The 14,029-nt window shown below is 52.4% G+C and overlaps 1 protein-coding gene across 7 annotated transcripts in view; it reads left to right on the top strand.

Moving 5' to 3' along the window:
* Atp6v0a1 (ATPase H+ transporting V0 subunit a1) overlaps nucleotides 1–14,029 on the top strand; it is a 54,743-nt gene that overhangs the window by 38,625 nt on the left and 2,089 nt on the right. For 4 of the 7 annotated variants that reach the window (XM_028856875.2, XM_028856872.2, XM_028856873.2 and 1 more), the window contains 3 exons: nucleotides 571–588; nucleotides 6,869–6,986; nucleotides 7,423–7,594. In XM_028856875.2, the coding sequence (XP_028712708.1) occupies nucleotides 571–588; nucleotides 6,869–6,986; nucleotides 7,423–7,594 (308 nt within the window). The remainder of the gene's footprint in view (nucleotides 1–570; nucleotides 589–6,868; nucleotides 6,987–7,422; nucleotides 7,595–14,029) is intronic. The other 3 variants (XM_028856876.2, XM_028856874.2, XM_028856871.2) reach the window with 1 other exon arrangement.

The following is a 14,029-nucleotide window of genomic DNA, read 5'->3' as shown; positions in this document are numbered from 1 at the left end:
CTCCCAAGAATCCTCAATCACACTGTTTCCCAGCTACACTCAGTATTTTATTTTGAGGCCTACCCCATCAATGTGTTCTTGATCCAGGGGGGTTTGTTTGTTTTTTTTTTTTAAGACCTTTTAAACATTGTTACCTGCTTCTTTTTAGAGTGAAAGTGGAAAGGAATCAGGCCAGGCTACCCTTTCCTTTTGACTCTACTTCCAATTTCAGCTATTTAAAATTCACTCTCCTTGCCTGAGCACTCGTGACTCTCGCCTATTCATTATAGTGTTTTTAAAGCAAATAAAATAGCAGCGAGGGACCCAGGCTGTGTTTTTCAGTCTAGCCACTTTGGCTGTGCTTTTTGTTTTTTGTGTTGTTTTTTTTTTTTTAATTGCAAGTGTTGGGGTGCCTTTAAAAATATGTATCTTAATTCTGTGATTTCCCTTTGTGTGTATGCTAAGGAAGGGTGCCTCCAGCACCTCGTCCCCATTTGCCATCCTCTCCCAAAGCAGTCAGTAGTACGTGCTCATAGCTTGTGACTTGTGTGCGGTACAGCTTCCCACTAAGTGTGAATTTGTATTTTCAAGCCTACCGAGGACGAAGTGGTAAGACCAAAGCCTTTGTGTCTATCTGGGGCTTCTCTTTTCCCATCCTGTGCTCACTCTGCCAACCCCACCACACCCTGGGGCCACACACATGACGCCATGCATCCTGCATCTCGTTGGCCATTTCTAACCACTTTGTGAGCCTGCATTCTGAAACCGTTCATCTCCATTAACTGCATCTCATGTTGGTCCCCTCTGTCCTTGTGTTGTTGACTGCTGATCTAACACCTCTGAAACTGGCTTGGAAGAAGCTGCAAGTAATGTCTGTAACTGGCATTCTTGAAGTCCCTGCCCACAGGGTTGAGTCCCACGGGTCTCCACTTCCTTTCCTGTGACGGGATGGTTGCTCTGCCACCTCGGGTAGTGGTCCCCACCCTGCTCCTCTGAGTGCTTGCAAGCGAAGCTGACTCTGCCTCCCTGTCTGAGAGGCAGCCAGCCTCTCCTGCTGCCCCCATCAGCTTGGTGGTGCTTCGACTTAGGGCCACAAGACCCTTTGCTCGGAGTCAGTTGTAGCTTCACATGACCTGGTTGGGAAGTGACCCACTTTCAAAATGAGCTTTGCCTCTAGGGTACATTCAGGGAGAAGCGATCCATCTGCACGAAAGGCTTTCATATGTTAAGTGCATACAGAATAATCGAATGGAAAGAAAGCTAATAGAGTACCAGGCCTTGTAGCTCAGCAGTACTTCATTCACCCACAGGCAGATTTTGAGATAGGTTTGACAAGGCCTCCCCGCACTGTTTGCATCTTCCCCCCAACTTCTCTCTAACATGCCTGTACTTACGAACCATCCTCTCCCCTCTCCTGGTTTCTCCAAGGGGCAGTGCATGGCTGTGGGAAAGCCTTTGCTGTCCTGTGTCAACACAGGCAGTGGCGTTCTCCCTGATGGCTAGCGAGGCTCCCTTGCCTGCATCAATCACAAGCATCACTCCTGGACCAGGTGTCTGTGCATAGTCGCTGGCTGAGCTGCCTGGCATGGTGGGGGGGGATGAGGAGGATTCCATGTTGAGGAGGAGCCTGGTCCTCTCCCGGTATCACCGCCTCCAACAATAGCGCTTTCCAAATGTCTACCTGGTTATGTACCAGCTCCGTCAGCAGCAGCAGAATGTTCTGATCGGCTGTCTAGTGCCAATGTCCTCATGTATAGCCGTGTCCCTGGGAGGTGGACAATCGAGAAGACAGGCTGTGATCTGGTCTTCCCACTCCCTACCACCGACCACACTCAGGGAATTATCTCTCTGGCTTCTGCCAGTCGTAACTTTTGGCTTTGTCCGGCATTGATTCTGCACAGCCAAACTGAGGTACCTGACATTTATGAAATGATTTCAGACAAAACAGATTCTTACAAAGTAGTGCAGTCTACTTCTGTAAGCCCCACATTGCTTGGGTGTAGACACGTGTTTATTCCAGGCAGGGCCCTCGCCTAGGAGACACTTAGTCCAGGCCCAAACCAGACCCAGGCTACTTGATACCTGGGAAGTCTTGCAAGGCTGTCGCCGTTCAGCGAGGGTCAGCGGCCCTCCCCCTGCTGTGTCTTCTCACCAGCTGCTTTCATCAGCTCCTTCCCACCCACCCACCCATCTGCACAGTCACGGGTGTCAAGCCCTATGTTTAGTGCTATGGAAATGGAGAGAAGAAAAGTAGTTCTTGCCTTTAAGGATCTTCCAGACAAGGTAGGGAGACAGCCGGGAGGCAGACACCGTGATGGATGTGTGCCCAGGATGCTGCGGGAGCATAGAAGGGCACCTGACAGGCACTGGGGTGAAACTGGAAAGAATGTGGGAAAGGATTCCCGTGGGTTCCCCCCTGGAGCTGAGGCCGGCCAAACAGGGATGTCTGGAGGCAGGGAGCAAGGAAGAGGAGACCCACCACCATCTACAGCATTAAAAAAAAAAAATGAAGGCCTACAGGCCAAGCCCGTGTTCAGCAGTGGTTCAGCTTTGGGGGAGCTGATCAGAGGAGGGGTTGGCAGAGAGCAACAGAAGTTGTTGCCTCATTTTGGCAACAAGGAGCCATCAGAGTAGTGAAGCTGGGGTACATGGGCGCTGCTGGCACCCCAGTAGTAGAGATGTTAAGTACACTGGGTGGGTGAGGGGCATGGTCTGGGGGCAAGGGCATCCTGTAGTGTGATGTGATTCAGGAAGGGACTGGGTAGCTTAAGGTGAAGTCACTTACAGGGGTTGGGAGGAAAGGCCTGGCATGGCTGTGGGAGAGTGACAGTCTTGGTGGGCCCAGAGGACAGATTGCTGTGTTTCATTCAGTGGGGTTGAGTCCGGAGGCCTGTGGCACATGAGGAGTCACAGCCGAGCTAACCAAGGATGGGCAGCACAGAGATGAGGTGTTCGCCTGAGAGTCACCCCCAGGGTGCCGGGGAGGCTGTGACGCCTGGTTATCTTGGGAGGACAGTGGTACGGAGGAAGGAATTTTAGGAGGAAGACCAAGAGACAAGAAGTGTCTCAGGGAGGAAGGGAGGAACCCCAGTGACAGATACCACAAAATAGAGCCAGGCACAGGGTCTGTTAGATTAACCACTGGGAGATGATGTAACCACCTTAGAAAAGCTGTTCTGGAGGAGAAAGGGGAAGAGCCAGGCGAAGAGCAAAGGGCCAGACAGAAGCTGGGACAGAATACGGCTAAGAGGGTGGAGAGTGACTTGCTGTCACATCAGAAATGCCTGCGTTGGGCCTGCGGTGAATGACGGACTCCTTCCAAGTGCTGGCCTGGGTTTCTCCCGTAATTCTCATCTCCCCTGAGAAAACACTCCTAGGGAGATGAGAAGGAAGGATATGCTGGAAGGAATTTTTTTCTTGCCTGGAAGGGAACAGTGTCACAGTAGCTAAGGATGGCCTTGAGCTCTTTACCATCCTGCCTCTGCCTTTCAAGTACTGGGATCACAGGTCTCCACAGCTATATCTGGTTCTCCTTTATTTCATGTTTTCCCTTTTATTGAAAATACCCTTTTCCTCACATAGTATACCCTGATTGTGGTTCTCCTTTTTTAATGAGAAAAAACTGGGTTGAAGAAAACCCCGAAAGCACTGTACCTTCACTGAGCTCAGGAATAGAGACCAGGTCTCCCTGGAGCTCTGGGCTTTCTTCCCCATCAGTTCATGTAGCCAGGGTAGGGAAGCATTCTTTCAGCACTGCTGGACTGAGGTAGCTCTGGATAATGTAACAAGGACTACTCATTTTCAGAGTAGGAGGTTTATAGAGAAGTCCAGAGACTCACAGGGTTAGACAGATGACCAGAAGTGGGGCATTTCCCCGAGGTGGCTTGCTGGAAGTGGTTCCCCTTCCTGCTGGCCCTAACTCTTAGGACTTGCCAGGCCAGCCCCTTAATACAGTATAGAAACTATAGCATAAGACAGGCCCTGACCTGAGGACAGGGAAGCTGGCTGAGCCTCAGGAGCCCGGAGCTGGCGATCCTGTGCTGGGCTTGGAGGAGTGATCTCAGAGAAAACTATGGCCTGTTCTATGGTGGGCATTTGATTTCTCCACCTGAGCCTTCTAGAACATACCAAGTTCAGAAAACTGCCCCTAGAAATGGACTCTGAAGAACTTCTTCCAGACCCCAAGGTCTACCCACCTCCCATTCACTCAGTCCTGAAGACTGAGCCCAGGCATGCTAGGCGAGTGCTCCCACTGAGCTCTTTACTCAGTCTGGAAGACTGAGCCCAGGGCACGCTAGGCGAGTGCTCCCACCTCCCATTCACTCAGTCCTGAAGACTGAGCCCAAGGCACGCTAGGCAGTCTCCCACACCTCCATACTCATCCTGAAACTGAGCCCCTCTAGGCGAGTGCTCCCACTGAGCTCCCCAGCACACTTGTTATGTTTCAGGTTTTTGGAGACAGGTTCTCACTCTGTTGTCCAGGCTGCCTTCAAGCTCATGATCCTCCTACCTCCGCCTCCTCAGTGCTGGGGTTACGACATGAGCCACCATGCCCGTGAGCCACCACGCTAGCCACACCTATGGTATTTTCTGATTAGCTCTTTGTGGGAATTTGTGGACTTTTGGCAAAATTTCCCCAGGTGATCTTTTCAAAAGTCACAGAAGAAGGAAGTTGTCTAGGTCTCAAAAGGCTGGAAAGAGTAAATAAGGAGGCCGAGGAGCTCACTGTGCAAGTAGCTTCCTGCCCAACAGCAAAGTCTGGGAGCTGCCTGCCTGCCCTTGCCGTGTTCTGAACAGAGGTGCTCCACTGTAAGGCAGGGAGGGATCAGCTGGGCCCGGCCCACTGGCAGGTCCTTACAGTCTCCAGCACAGTCTCTAGGCCGAGTCCACGTGACAGTTCATGTCAACTTGGCAAAATCTGGAGTCGCCTGTGAGACAAGCCTCTGGCCATGTCTGAGAGGCTGTTGCAGTTGGGCTGAGGTGGGAAGACACAGCTTGAAAGCAGGTGGTGCCATTCCCTGGGCTTGGGCTCCGGACTGAGTAGAAAGCAAACAGCACACGCATCCATCGTTCTCTGCGGCTTGGCTGTGGATGGGACGTGACCAGCTGCTCTAAGCGCCGCTGTCTTGGCTTCCCCAACATGACCGTTGCACCCTGAACTGTGAGCCAAATAAACCTTTCTCCCTAAGCTGCTTTTGTCAGGGTATTTAATCACAGGGGGAAAAAAAGATATCATTCTTGACTCAGTATACCCCACTGTGAAGATCAGATTCCACCAGGGAAAGAAAATTTTGTTGAAAAGAGTCTCGTTAGAATACACGATGTATGCCGGGCTGTGGTGGCACACGCCTTTAATCCTAGCACTTGGGAGGCAGAGTCAGGCAGATCTCTGTGATTTTGAGGCCAGCCTGGGCTATAGAGTGAGTCCCAGGACAGCCAAGGCTACACAGAGAAACCCTATCTAAAAGAGAGAGAGAGAGAGAACTGGAGAGATAGTTAAGTGGCCAAGAGACTGGCTGCTCTTCCAGAGGACCTGGGTTCTATTCCTAGTACCCACATGGAGGCTCACAGAGGATCTGATTCCCTCTGCTAGCCTCTGCGGACATTGCATGCACATGGTGCACAGATATGAATGCAGGAAAGACACTGATACACATAAAAATAAGTCTGGCCAGCCAGTGGTGTCACACACCTTTAATCCTAATCCCGGCACTTGGAAGGCAAAGGCAGGAGGATCTCTAAATTCAAGGTCAGCATGGTCTACAGAGCAAGTTCCAGGACAGCCAGGGCTGTCAGAGAAACCCTGTCTCAAAAAATCAAAAAGTAGCTGGGCAGTGGTGGTGCACCCCTTTAATCCCAGCACTCGGGAGGCAGAGGCAGGCGGATCTCTGTGAGTTCAAGGCCAGCATGGTCTGCACAGTAAGTTCCAGGACAGCCACGGCTGTCAGAGAAAACCTGTCTCAAAAAAAAAAAAAACAAACAGTAAATAAATAAATCTTTAAAAAAACAAAACAAAACAAAATAGTGTAATGGGCATGGAGACACACACCTCTAAAGCCAGCACTTGGGAGTCAGAGGTGGATAGCTCTCTGAGTTTGAAGCCAGCCTGATCTACATGGTGAGTTCTAGGCCAGCCAGAACTATATAGTGAGACCCTGTCTGAAAAAAAAGATACACAGTTTGAGGCTGGAGAGATGGCTGCTCTTGCAGAGGGCATAGGTTCAGTTCCAGCACCCACAGGGTGGTTCACAACCACCTGTAACTCCAGTTCCAGGAAATCTAACCCCCTCTGCTGGACTCCAGGAGTACTGCATATGCACTCACTTGCAAGTGAGCACTCTTGCACATAAAATAAAAGCGGGCGGGGGGCGCACGCCTTAATCCAGCATGGGGCAGGCGGGGTCCGTGGTCGAGGCGCTGGGCACGTGAGTCCAGGAAAGCGCAAAGTAACAGAGAACCTGTCTCGAACCAAAAATATAATAATAAAATAATTAAAAAGATAGGCTTTCCTAATGCAGCGGCACACATCACAAAGCCAGCACAAAAAGCCTAAGGAGGTAGGGTTCCAAGTTCAAGATCAGCCTGAAACTATATAGTGAAACTCTGGCTTAAAAAAAAAAAAAAAAAAAAAAAAAAAAAACAAGGTACAATGTAGTGCACTGAGGGGGTGATAGGCTGCCCCAGTTGGAAGCCAGGCCAGGAGGGATTTTTGGGGAAGTCATTGCTGAAATCACTTTGAAGTCAACCCTGATACCCAGCCCCTCTACAGGTGAGGTGTCAACTATGAGAAATGTAGTCCCCGCTCTGGCATGGGCTCCAGGAGCGAAGTCAGCTCCTGCACACTCCCCTCCCACCCTGACGTCTCCTCTGTGGTTTCCTCCCATGCCAGTTTGACTTTGCGGACACCATGGTTCACCAGGCCATCCACACCATCGAGTACTGCCTGGGCTGCATCTCCAACACTGCCTCCTACCTGCGGCTCTGGGCCCTCAGCCTTGCGCATGCACGTGAGTGTGTTCTCTCCCGTCCCCTCCCCGCCTCACGGAGCTCCCTTAGATCAGTGGTGGCTGCCCCAGCATGGAAAGACAGGAAGGTTCCGGGATCAGTCCAGCTCCTAAATCCAAGAATGAGTGCAGATAAGGTGAATCTGCTCTTACTCGGGTTAGCCGCTGGTGGTGATGCTGCCCAAACTGTAGGAACACAGTTTTCGATGGGTGGAGGTGGCGCACACCTTTAGTCCCAGCGTTTGGGAGGCAGAAGCAGGTGGATCTGTGAGTTTGCACCCAGCCTGGTCTATAGGGTGAATTCAGGACAGCCAGGGCTAGGACGGCACTTTTCAAGGACTTCTCCAGGTAAATGGTAGCAGAGCAAAACACAGAGGTCATACACCTCCCCCCACCCCTTTTGCTAAATTCAACTCCCCCGGTGTCTCCCCTTCCCCAGAGCTCTCGGAAGTCCTTTGGACCATGGTGATCCACATCGGCCTGCACGTTCGGAGTCTGGCCGGAGGGTTAGGGCTGTTCTTCATCTTCGCCGCCTTTGCCACCCTGACTGTGGCCATCCTGCTGATCATGGAGGGTCTCTCGGCCTTCCTCCATGCACTGCGGTTACACTGGTGAGTGGCAGTGGGTCCCAGGGGGAGCAGGCTGTGGACAGTCCCCTTGCTTTAGCACCGGAAGTCCGTCCTCTAGGGAATGGAAGCTGGCCCTTCTCCAGCTCAACGGAGGGGTGTAAGGTGCCCCAGTTGGAAGCCAGGCCGAGAAGGATTTTTGGAGAAGTCATTGCTGAAATCACTTTTCTTCCTTCCTTCCTTTCTTTCTTTCATTTCTTTTTTACATTGAGTGAAGTTTATTATTGGTTATTTCCTCCCCGTCTCCCCACTAGTACACACCCTCAAACAGGCATGCCTCCTCATACTGCTGAAATCACTTTTCAAAGGCAACACTGGTACCCAGCCCCTCTAAAGATGAGGTGTCAGCTGTGAGAACTGTAGTCCCCGCCCTGGCGTGGGCTCCAGGTGCGATTCGACTCCCGCACACTCCCCTCCCAGCCTGCTATCTCCTCACAGCAGCACCCCACACACCTTTGCCGGCATGGTGCCTTGGAAAAGGCCCCAGGAAGCCCAGCTCGCCTTCTCATGGGTTCCAGGAAAGGCTCTTACTCCTTGCTTTTGTATTCGTCAGAACTTTTGATTGTCTTGTAACGTTGAAGGGTAGTTGTGGGAATAGGTCTTTTGTTGTTGTTATTTGTTTATTTTGTTTTTTGAGACAGGGTTTCTCTGTGTAGCCCTGGCTGTCCTGAAACTCACTCTATAGACCAGGCCAGCCTCAAACTCACAGAGATCCTCCTGCCTCTGCCTCCTGAGTGCTGGGATTAAAGGTGTGAGCACCATCACCTGGCTTGTTTTTTGTTTTTCAATAGGGTCTCACTATATAGCCTAGGCTGGCCTCAAACTCAAAATTCTCCTGCTTCAACTTCTCAAGTGTTAGGATTACAGGCAAGGACTACCACGCACAGTGAGGAGTTTGGTTTTGTGTGTGAGGGTGTTCTTGTCTTGTCCTGGCCTGTGACTCCTGTCTTTGGAGCACTGGACTGGGCCCTGTCCGGGACAGCTGGAGCACACTCTATCCCGACTGTGTCCCCGACTGTGTCCCCGCCTGTGTCCCTGTGTCAGTGCTGCTTTGGGAGGATGGGAAGGGCACTAAAGCGGCTTTTCCAAAGGTGGCCCAGGGCTATGGAGGTGTGTGCTGTCTGCTCTTCTTAACATACTGGGATCCTTTGTGAGTCTGTATGAAGAAATGGCTCGGGAAGTGTAGAGCTAGAGGCTGGGCTATGACTAGGACCACAAATGACGGTTGCCAGATTGAGCAAATAAAAATACCAGAGAAGTCTTGTGGCATAGCTCGGTGGGTTAAGGCATGTGCCACCAAGCCTGAGACCCGAGTTCAAGCCCTTGGAACCACATGGTGGTCGGCAAGAACTGACTTTTGCAAGTTGTCCTCTGGCCTCCACATGACCACTCTTGTACTCACAGACATCCATACACCCAAGATAAACAACTGTCATTTAAAAGTCTTTAATAACGTAAGATGCTCAGTGAGGTAGAGCGTCAGCTAAACTGAATGATTTTTGTATGACTGTTTCTCAAACATGTCTGAAAGGCAGCCACACCACAAGCCAGGCAGCCTGTGTTTCAGTGGCGGCCCTGCCTCAGACTCCTCCCCATCCTCTCAGGGCTTCATTTACTCCGTTAGCATCTCAGGAAGCTCTAGATGACCCACACAAACACTCCCACCGCACACACTCAAGGGGTCACACACTCACTGGCCCTGCCTCACAAAACCCCGGATGAGGTGGTGGGTAGTCTCTGTGCTCCACAGGGGCTTTGCACAGCCTGCCCCCCCCCAGAAGCCTCTTTCTGGGCCCCTCACCCCTCATCTTTCTCTCCTGGCTGCATCACAAGCTTCTTTAAGAGGCTCCTGTTGCTTGTGCCAAGTTATGGCGGAGAATTGAGGTGTGTTGGGGTAAGCTGTGGCTGACATTTGCCTTCCCTCTAAAGCTGCTTTAGGAGGCCTGTGCTTCCTCAGTAGAAGCTGCTTGGTCTGAACTAGCTCTCTCCTGCTAGCTCCTCTTCTCTGCACCCAGAGGTTTGTTTACTGGGAGCCCGCAGGGAGTGCTGTGTGCTGTTAGCTGGGCCTTGGCGCCCTCCCCCAGGTTATCAGCCAGCCCTCCCCAGCACACTTCCTCAGCCACTCCAGGGAGGGAGGGGCTGCATAGCCAGCCTCATGACTCACTTTTTCTTGCCCTCCTGACCTCCGAGCTTTCCTGTTCACATCTGCCTCCCGAGCTCTGGCCCCAGGGAAGAGTGACTTAACCCTCCTCGATTCCAGCCCCTGTTAAAGGCGGTCGCCTCCATTCTGGGCAGGCCAGGAGGAGCGGAGCAGGAAAGGTTGGCTCAGAACCATCAGGCAGGTCAGCAAGGCAGGAGCCCCACGGCAGGAGGAGGTTGCCTGGCCTTGGGTCCCACTTCCATCAGGAGCTGAAGCAGTTTGGGACGTCATGTTTTGTTGCCAGATGAATGGCTTACCTATGGCCTTCAAGTGACAGTGTCTTCCTCCGTTCTCCCAAAGGGCTGTGGGGAAGTGGGGAGCCATGTGAGGCAAGCTTCTGAGACAAACTGACCTCACTGGCCGGTGATCCGAGCTCTCTGAACATGCCTTTGTCTCGTGTGGAGAGAGAAGGCAATAATCACATGGCAGTTACTGTGAGAAAATAGGAAATAATGTACATACCAGGTGCCTGTTACACAGCCCTGACATAACACACCATAACATACCATAACATACCATAACACACCATAACATACCATAACATACCATAACACACCATAACACACCATAACAGACATCGGCTGAAGAGTGGGACGCCCTAGAGAGAGACCTGGCTGGCCCTGCCCATTAACACACGTTTTAGGCAGGTTAGAGACTGGAGAGACCATAAAGGGGCATGTGCTGCCGTCCGAAGGCCCCTTAGCTATAGGCTGCAAGGAGCAGGCTTGAAATAGGTGCCTCGCTTTTATTGTCTGTAGGTAGTGAAAGTATTGAGCACAGGAGGAGAAACAGGAAAGCTCATGCAACTTTCAGAGCCCTGGCTTTGGAGGGATGGGTGCCTGTTGACAAGGTTGAGACATGGCACCCCCACTTAAAAGTTTAGTCGGTGCCTTCCGCCCTCTACTGGCCAAATGCAGAAGTGCACCAAGGCCTGCCCGGAGCTCCGCGTTGTGGCCTTTTGGTGATGGGTGGGAACAGTCCTTGCCCAAGTGGCCCAGGGATAGTGCTGCTGGTTGCTGGCACCAGGCACAAGCATCACACCTTCCACTTCATCCCTGGTGTTTCTCTGATATACAAGTTCTGCGTTTCTTTGGTGGGATTGAGAGGAAACCATTTGATATGGTTTTGATTTGATGTGATAACATAAGCCACTAGTCTGAGAGTCGTAAAGGTCATAAGGCCTTTGAGAACATAATTTCTGTCTCCTGGGTTGTGTGTCTTCCCACCTTCCATGTAAAGTGTGCTTGGTACTCATGCCCACCATAATGAGACACAAAGTGAGAATCTGCCTGTAACTGGCCATCAGAATGAGGCATAAAGACTGTTGTCCGTGTATGTATCCATGCTCACACCTGTGTGCTCCCAGGTGGGTGGATGGCCGAGGAAACAGGGTGGGGAGCAGGTGTGAGGAATGAAGTGACGTAATAGAATCCTGGGCAGATAGTCCCATCGTGACAGACAGCATTGCCTGACAGCCGAGCCATCGGAGATGTGTTCATCCCCAAAGAGTAGAGGCAGAGAAAGCAGCTGCTCCAGCCCCTTCTGACACTGCCTCCCCCCATCACCCCCACCAGGAAGGGAAAAGGCCCCACAACCCCTTCCTTCCTCCTTCACCAGCCCTGGAAAGAACATGGCGGGAACATTCATGTGTGCGCTCACGGCCCCGGCTCGCTGGCTGACCTTTGCCGGGAGCTGAAGCTGGAAGGGGTCACAGGGAAGCCCGTCCACACTCCTGAGACTCTGGGTTCTAGGTGCACGTCAGAGGCTGAGCGAACAGCTGAGGAGCCCCCAGGAGCCGGCACCTCTCACCCCCAAGGCCACTTTGGCCTGTACTTTCTCAGGAAGCACACATTTCCCTGGGTGGGGCGGCCAGAGGGAAACTGGGAGCTTGAGGTGAGGACTGTTGGGGTGGGAGGTAACATGGGACTGTCCTCTAGACAAACCCAAGATGTCCCTGGTTAGGACTGCCCTGCGCTCCAGCTGGTGAGAAGGGTGGCATCAGGTAGCATCCGAGGGACCTTGTCTATCATCAGCCCATGCAGCAGAACTGCAGACATGTGAGGCCATAGGGCCAGGTTGGCGACTCCGATCACCTAAGCAAAACTTAGGCTCCCTTTGCCCTGTTTGGAAATTAGAGTTGTCACTGTGTGTGACTGGCCAGCCAGAGAGTCATTCTGAATGCATCCTCAGCACAGGAGACAGGAGTTGGAGCCCTGTGACGGCAATCCTGGGCTACATGGTGTAGAACAAGGGAAGAGATGTCCGTCTTTTGTTGAGTTGTTCGGGAACACCCTAGATATACGTGACTGAGGCCTACCCAACATGAACCCTCCACACCCAAGGGAAGGGAGAGAGACAGGAGCCTAGGCACCCTCCCCCAGAGCCAGCTCTGTGCCTGGACCTTGCAGAGGGGCTTCTTAGGAGCTAGCACTGGGGTGTAGGGTGAATCTGGGCGCTGGAATCCTGCCCTGATGTGAGCTCCTTGCTGGGGTCCATTTCCCCTGGGAGGCCTTGGGGCCTGGCCCTGCCCCTGCGGAATGTGGGGGTATTGGGAGAAAGCACCACATAGTCACTTCTGCGTGGCGAGTTCTTCCCACTCCTCCCAACAGGTACGGCCCCCAGAACTGAAGGGGCCTCTGGGACCCTCCTACCCACTGGTCTCTAGTTGAGTGATAGAAACCCCGATTACAGCTGAAGGGTGAGCTGTGAACTCGATCAGTCTCGAGGCCTTGAAGCTTCTTAAAGCCTTTGTCACCGTCCCCCAGAGCCTGCCACTGTCCCATCCCCGCCTGATCGTGCAGGAGTCACAGAGTGCCTAGTGGAAACTATGCTCCAGGGCAGCTTGGCTGTTCTTGGAATCGAGCGTGCGTGTTTCTGCCCATATTTGGTGGTGGTTTGGTTGCTGGGCTGCCGGCCAGGGGAGTGTGCGGGAGGAAACTGTCAGACGGTCCTGCTCCCAACTTCTTCCTGCCCCTCTGAGTTGGAAAAGGCCCCAAAGAGACCGGCAGGGATAGCTGCCGATCTGCCTGGGAAGGGAGTTAAGGCCCTGTTTTTCCTTTTCGTCTCCAGAGAAGAATTCTTTCTCAGATGTTTTTGTGGCTGGAGAATATTTTTGCTTTGAGAGACTCTCCCCCACCACCTCCCCCTCTTTCCTGAGAGTTTCCTCTTCTGGACTGAACGCTTTCTGCATTCACTCCCAAGTCTGTCTTCTGGGTGGGGGGCTCCCCTTAGAGGTGCTGTGTGAACCTCTCCCAGGAAGGGGCTGGGGGACTTCTCTTCGTTAACTGGCCGCTGCCACCCTCTGCTGTCTCTGCTGTTACAGCATCAGCACAAACACTCAGTAGGACAAAGTGAGAATGGGATGTGAGGACAGACAGACTTCTCCAGGCATCCTGTGCTGTGGTCTTGCTGAGGATGGGTCTGCCCTCTGAAGGCAGCCCCTGAGGAGCTGGCGTGGTGGTCCCGGGGTAGGGATGGTGCCACACAAGCCTGCCAGCCTGAGTTTGGCCCGGGGGAACACACGGAAAGGTGGAAGAGATGCCACAAAGTTGACCTCTGACATTTAATACATTTTAAATGTTATTTTTAATTTAAAAGATAAATAAAAACAGAGGTCAGTGAGATGGCTCAGTGGGTAACAGTGCTTACCTCAAAAGTCCAGTGGCCTGAGTTCAATTCCCAGACCCACACAAAGGTGTGTCTTAGTCAGGGTTTCTACTGCTGTGATGAACACCATGACCAAAGCAACTCGGGGAGGAAAGGGTTATTTGGCTCACACTTCCACATCACTGTTCACCATCGAAGGAAGTCAGGACAGGAACTCAAGCAGGGCAGGAACCTGGAGGCAGGAACTGATGCAGAGGCCATGGAGGGGAGCTGCTTACTGGCTTGCTCCCCATGGCTTGCTCAGCCTGCTTTCTTATAGAACCCAGGACCACCAACTCAGGGATGACCCCACCCACCATGAACTGGGCCCTCGCCCATCCTTCATTAAGAAAATGCCCCGTAGGCTTGCCCACAACCCGAAACTATGGAGGCATTTTCTCAGTGGAGTCTCATCTGTCGGATGACGCTAGCCTGTGTCAAGCAGACATGAAACTACCCAGCACAGGGTGGAAGAGGTGGGGCCAGAGAACCATCCCCACAGAGTCGACCCCTGACCCCCCACACACACACATGCCACAGCACATGCCTGCCCACATACACACGTCATACACACA

This window comes from Peromyscus leucopus, chromosome 8b (genome assembly GCF_004664715.2).
Source record: "Peromyscus leucopus breed LL Stock chromosome 8b, UCI_PerLeu_2.1, whole genome shotgun sequence".
Lineage (NCBI taxonomy): Eukaryota > Metazoa > Chordata > Mammalia > Rodentia > Cricetidae > Peromyscus > Peromyscus leucopus.
Note: the sequence above shows the minus strand (reverse complement) of the source record. Positions and strands in the feature narration are given on the sequence as shown.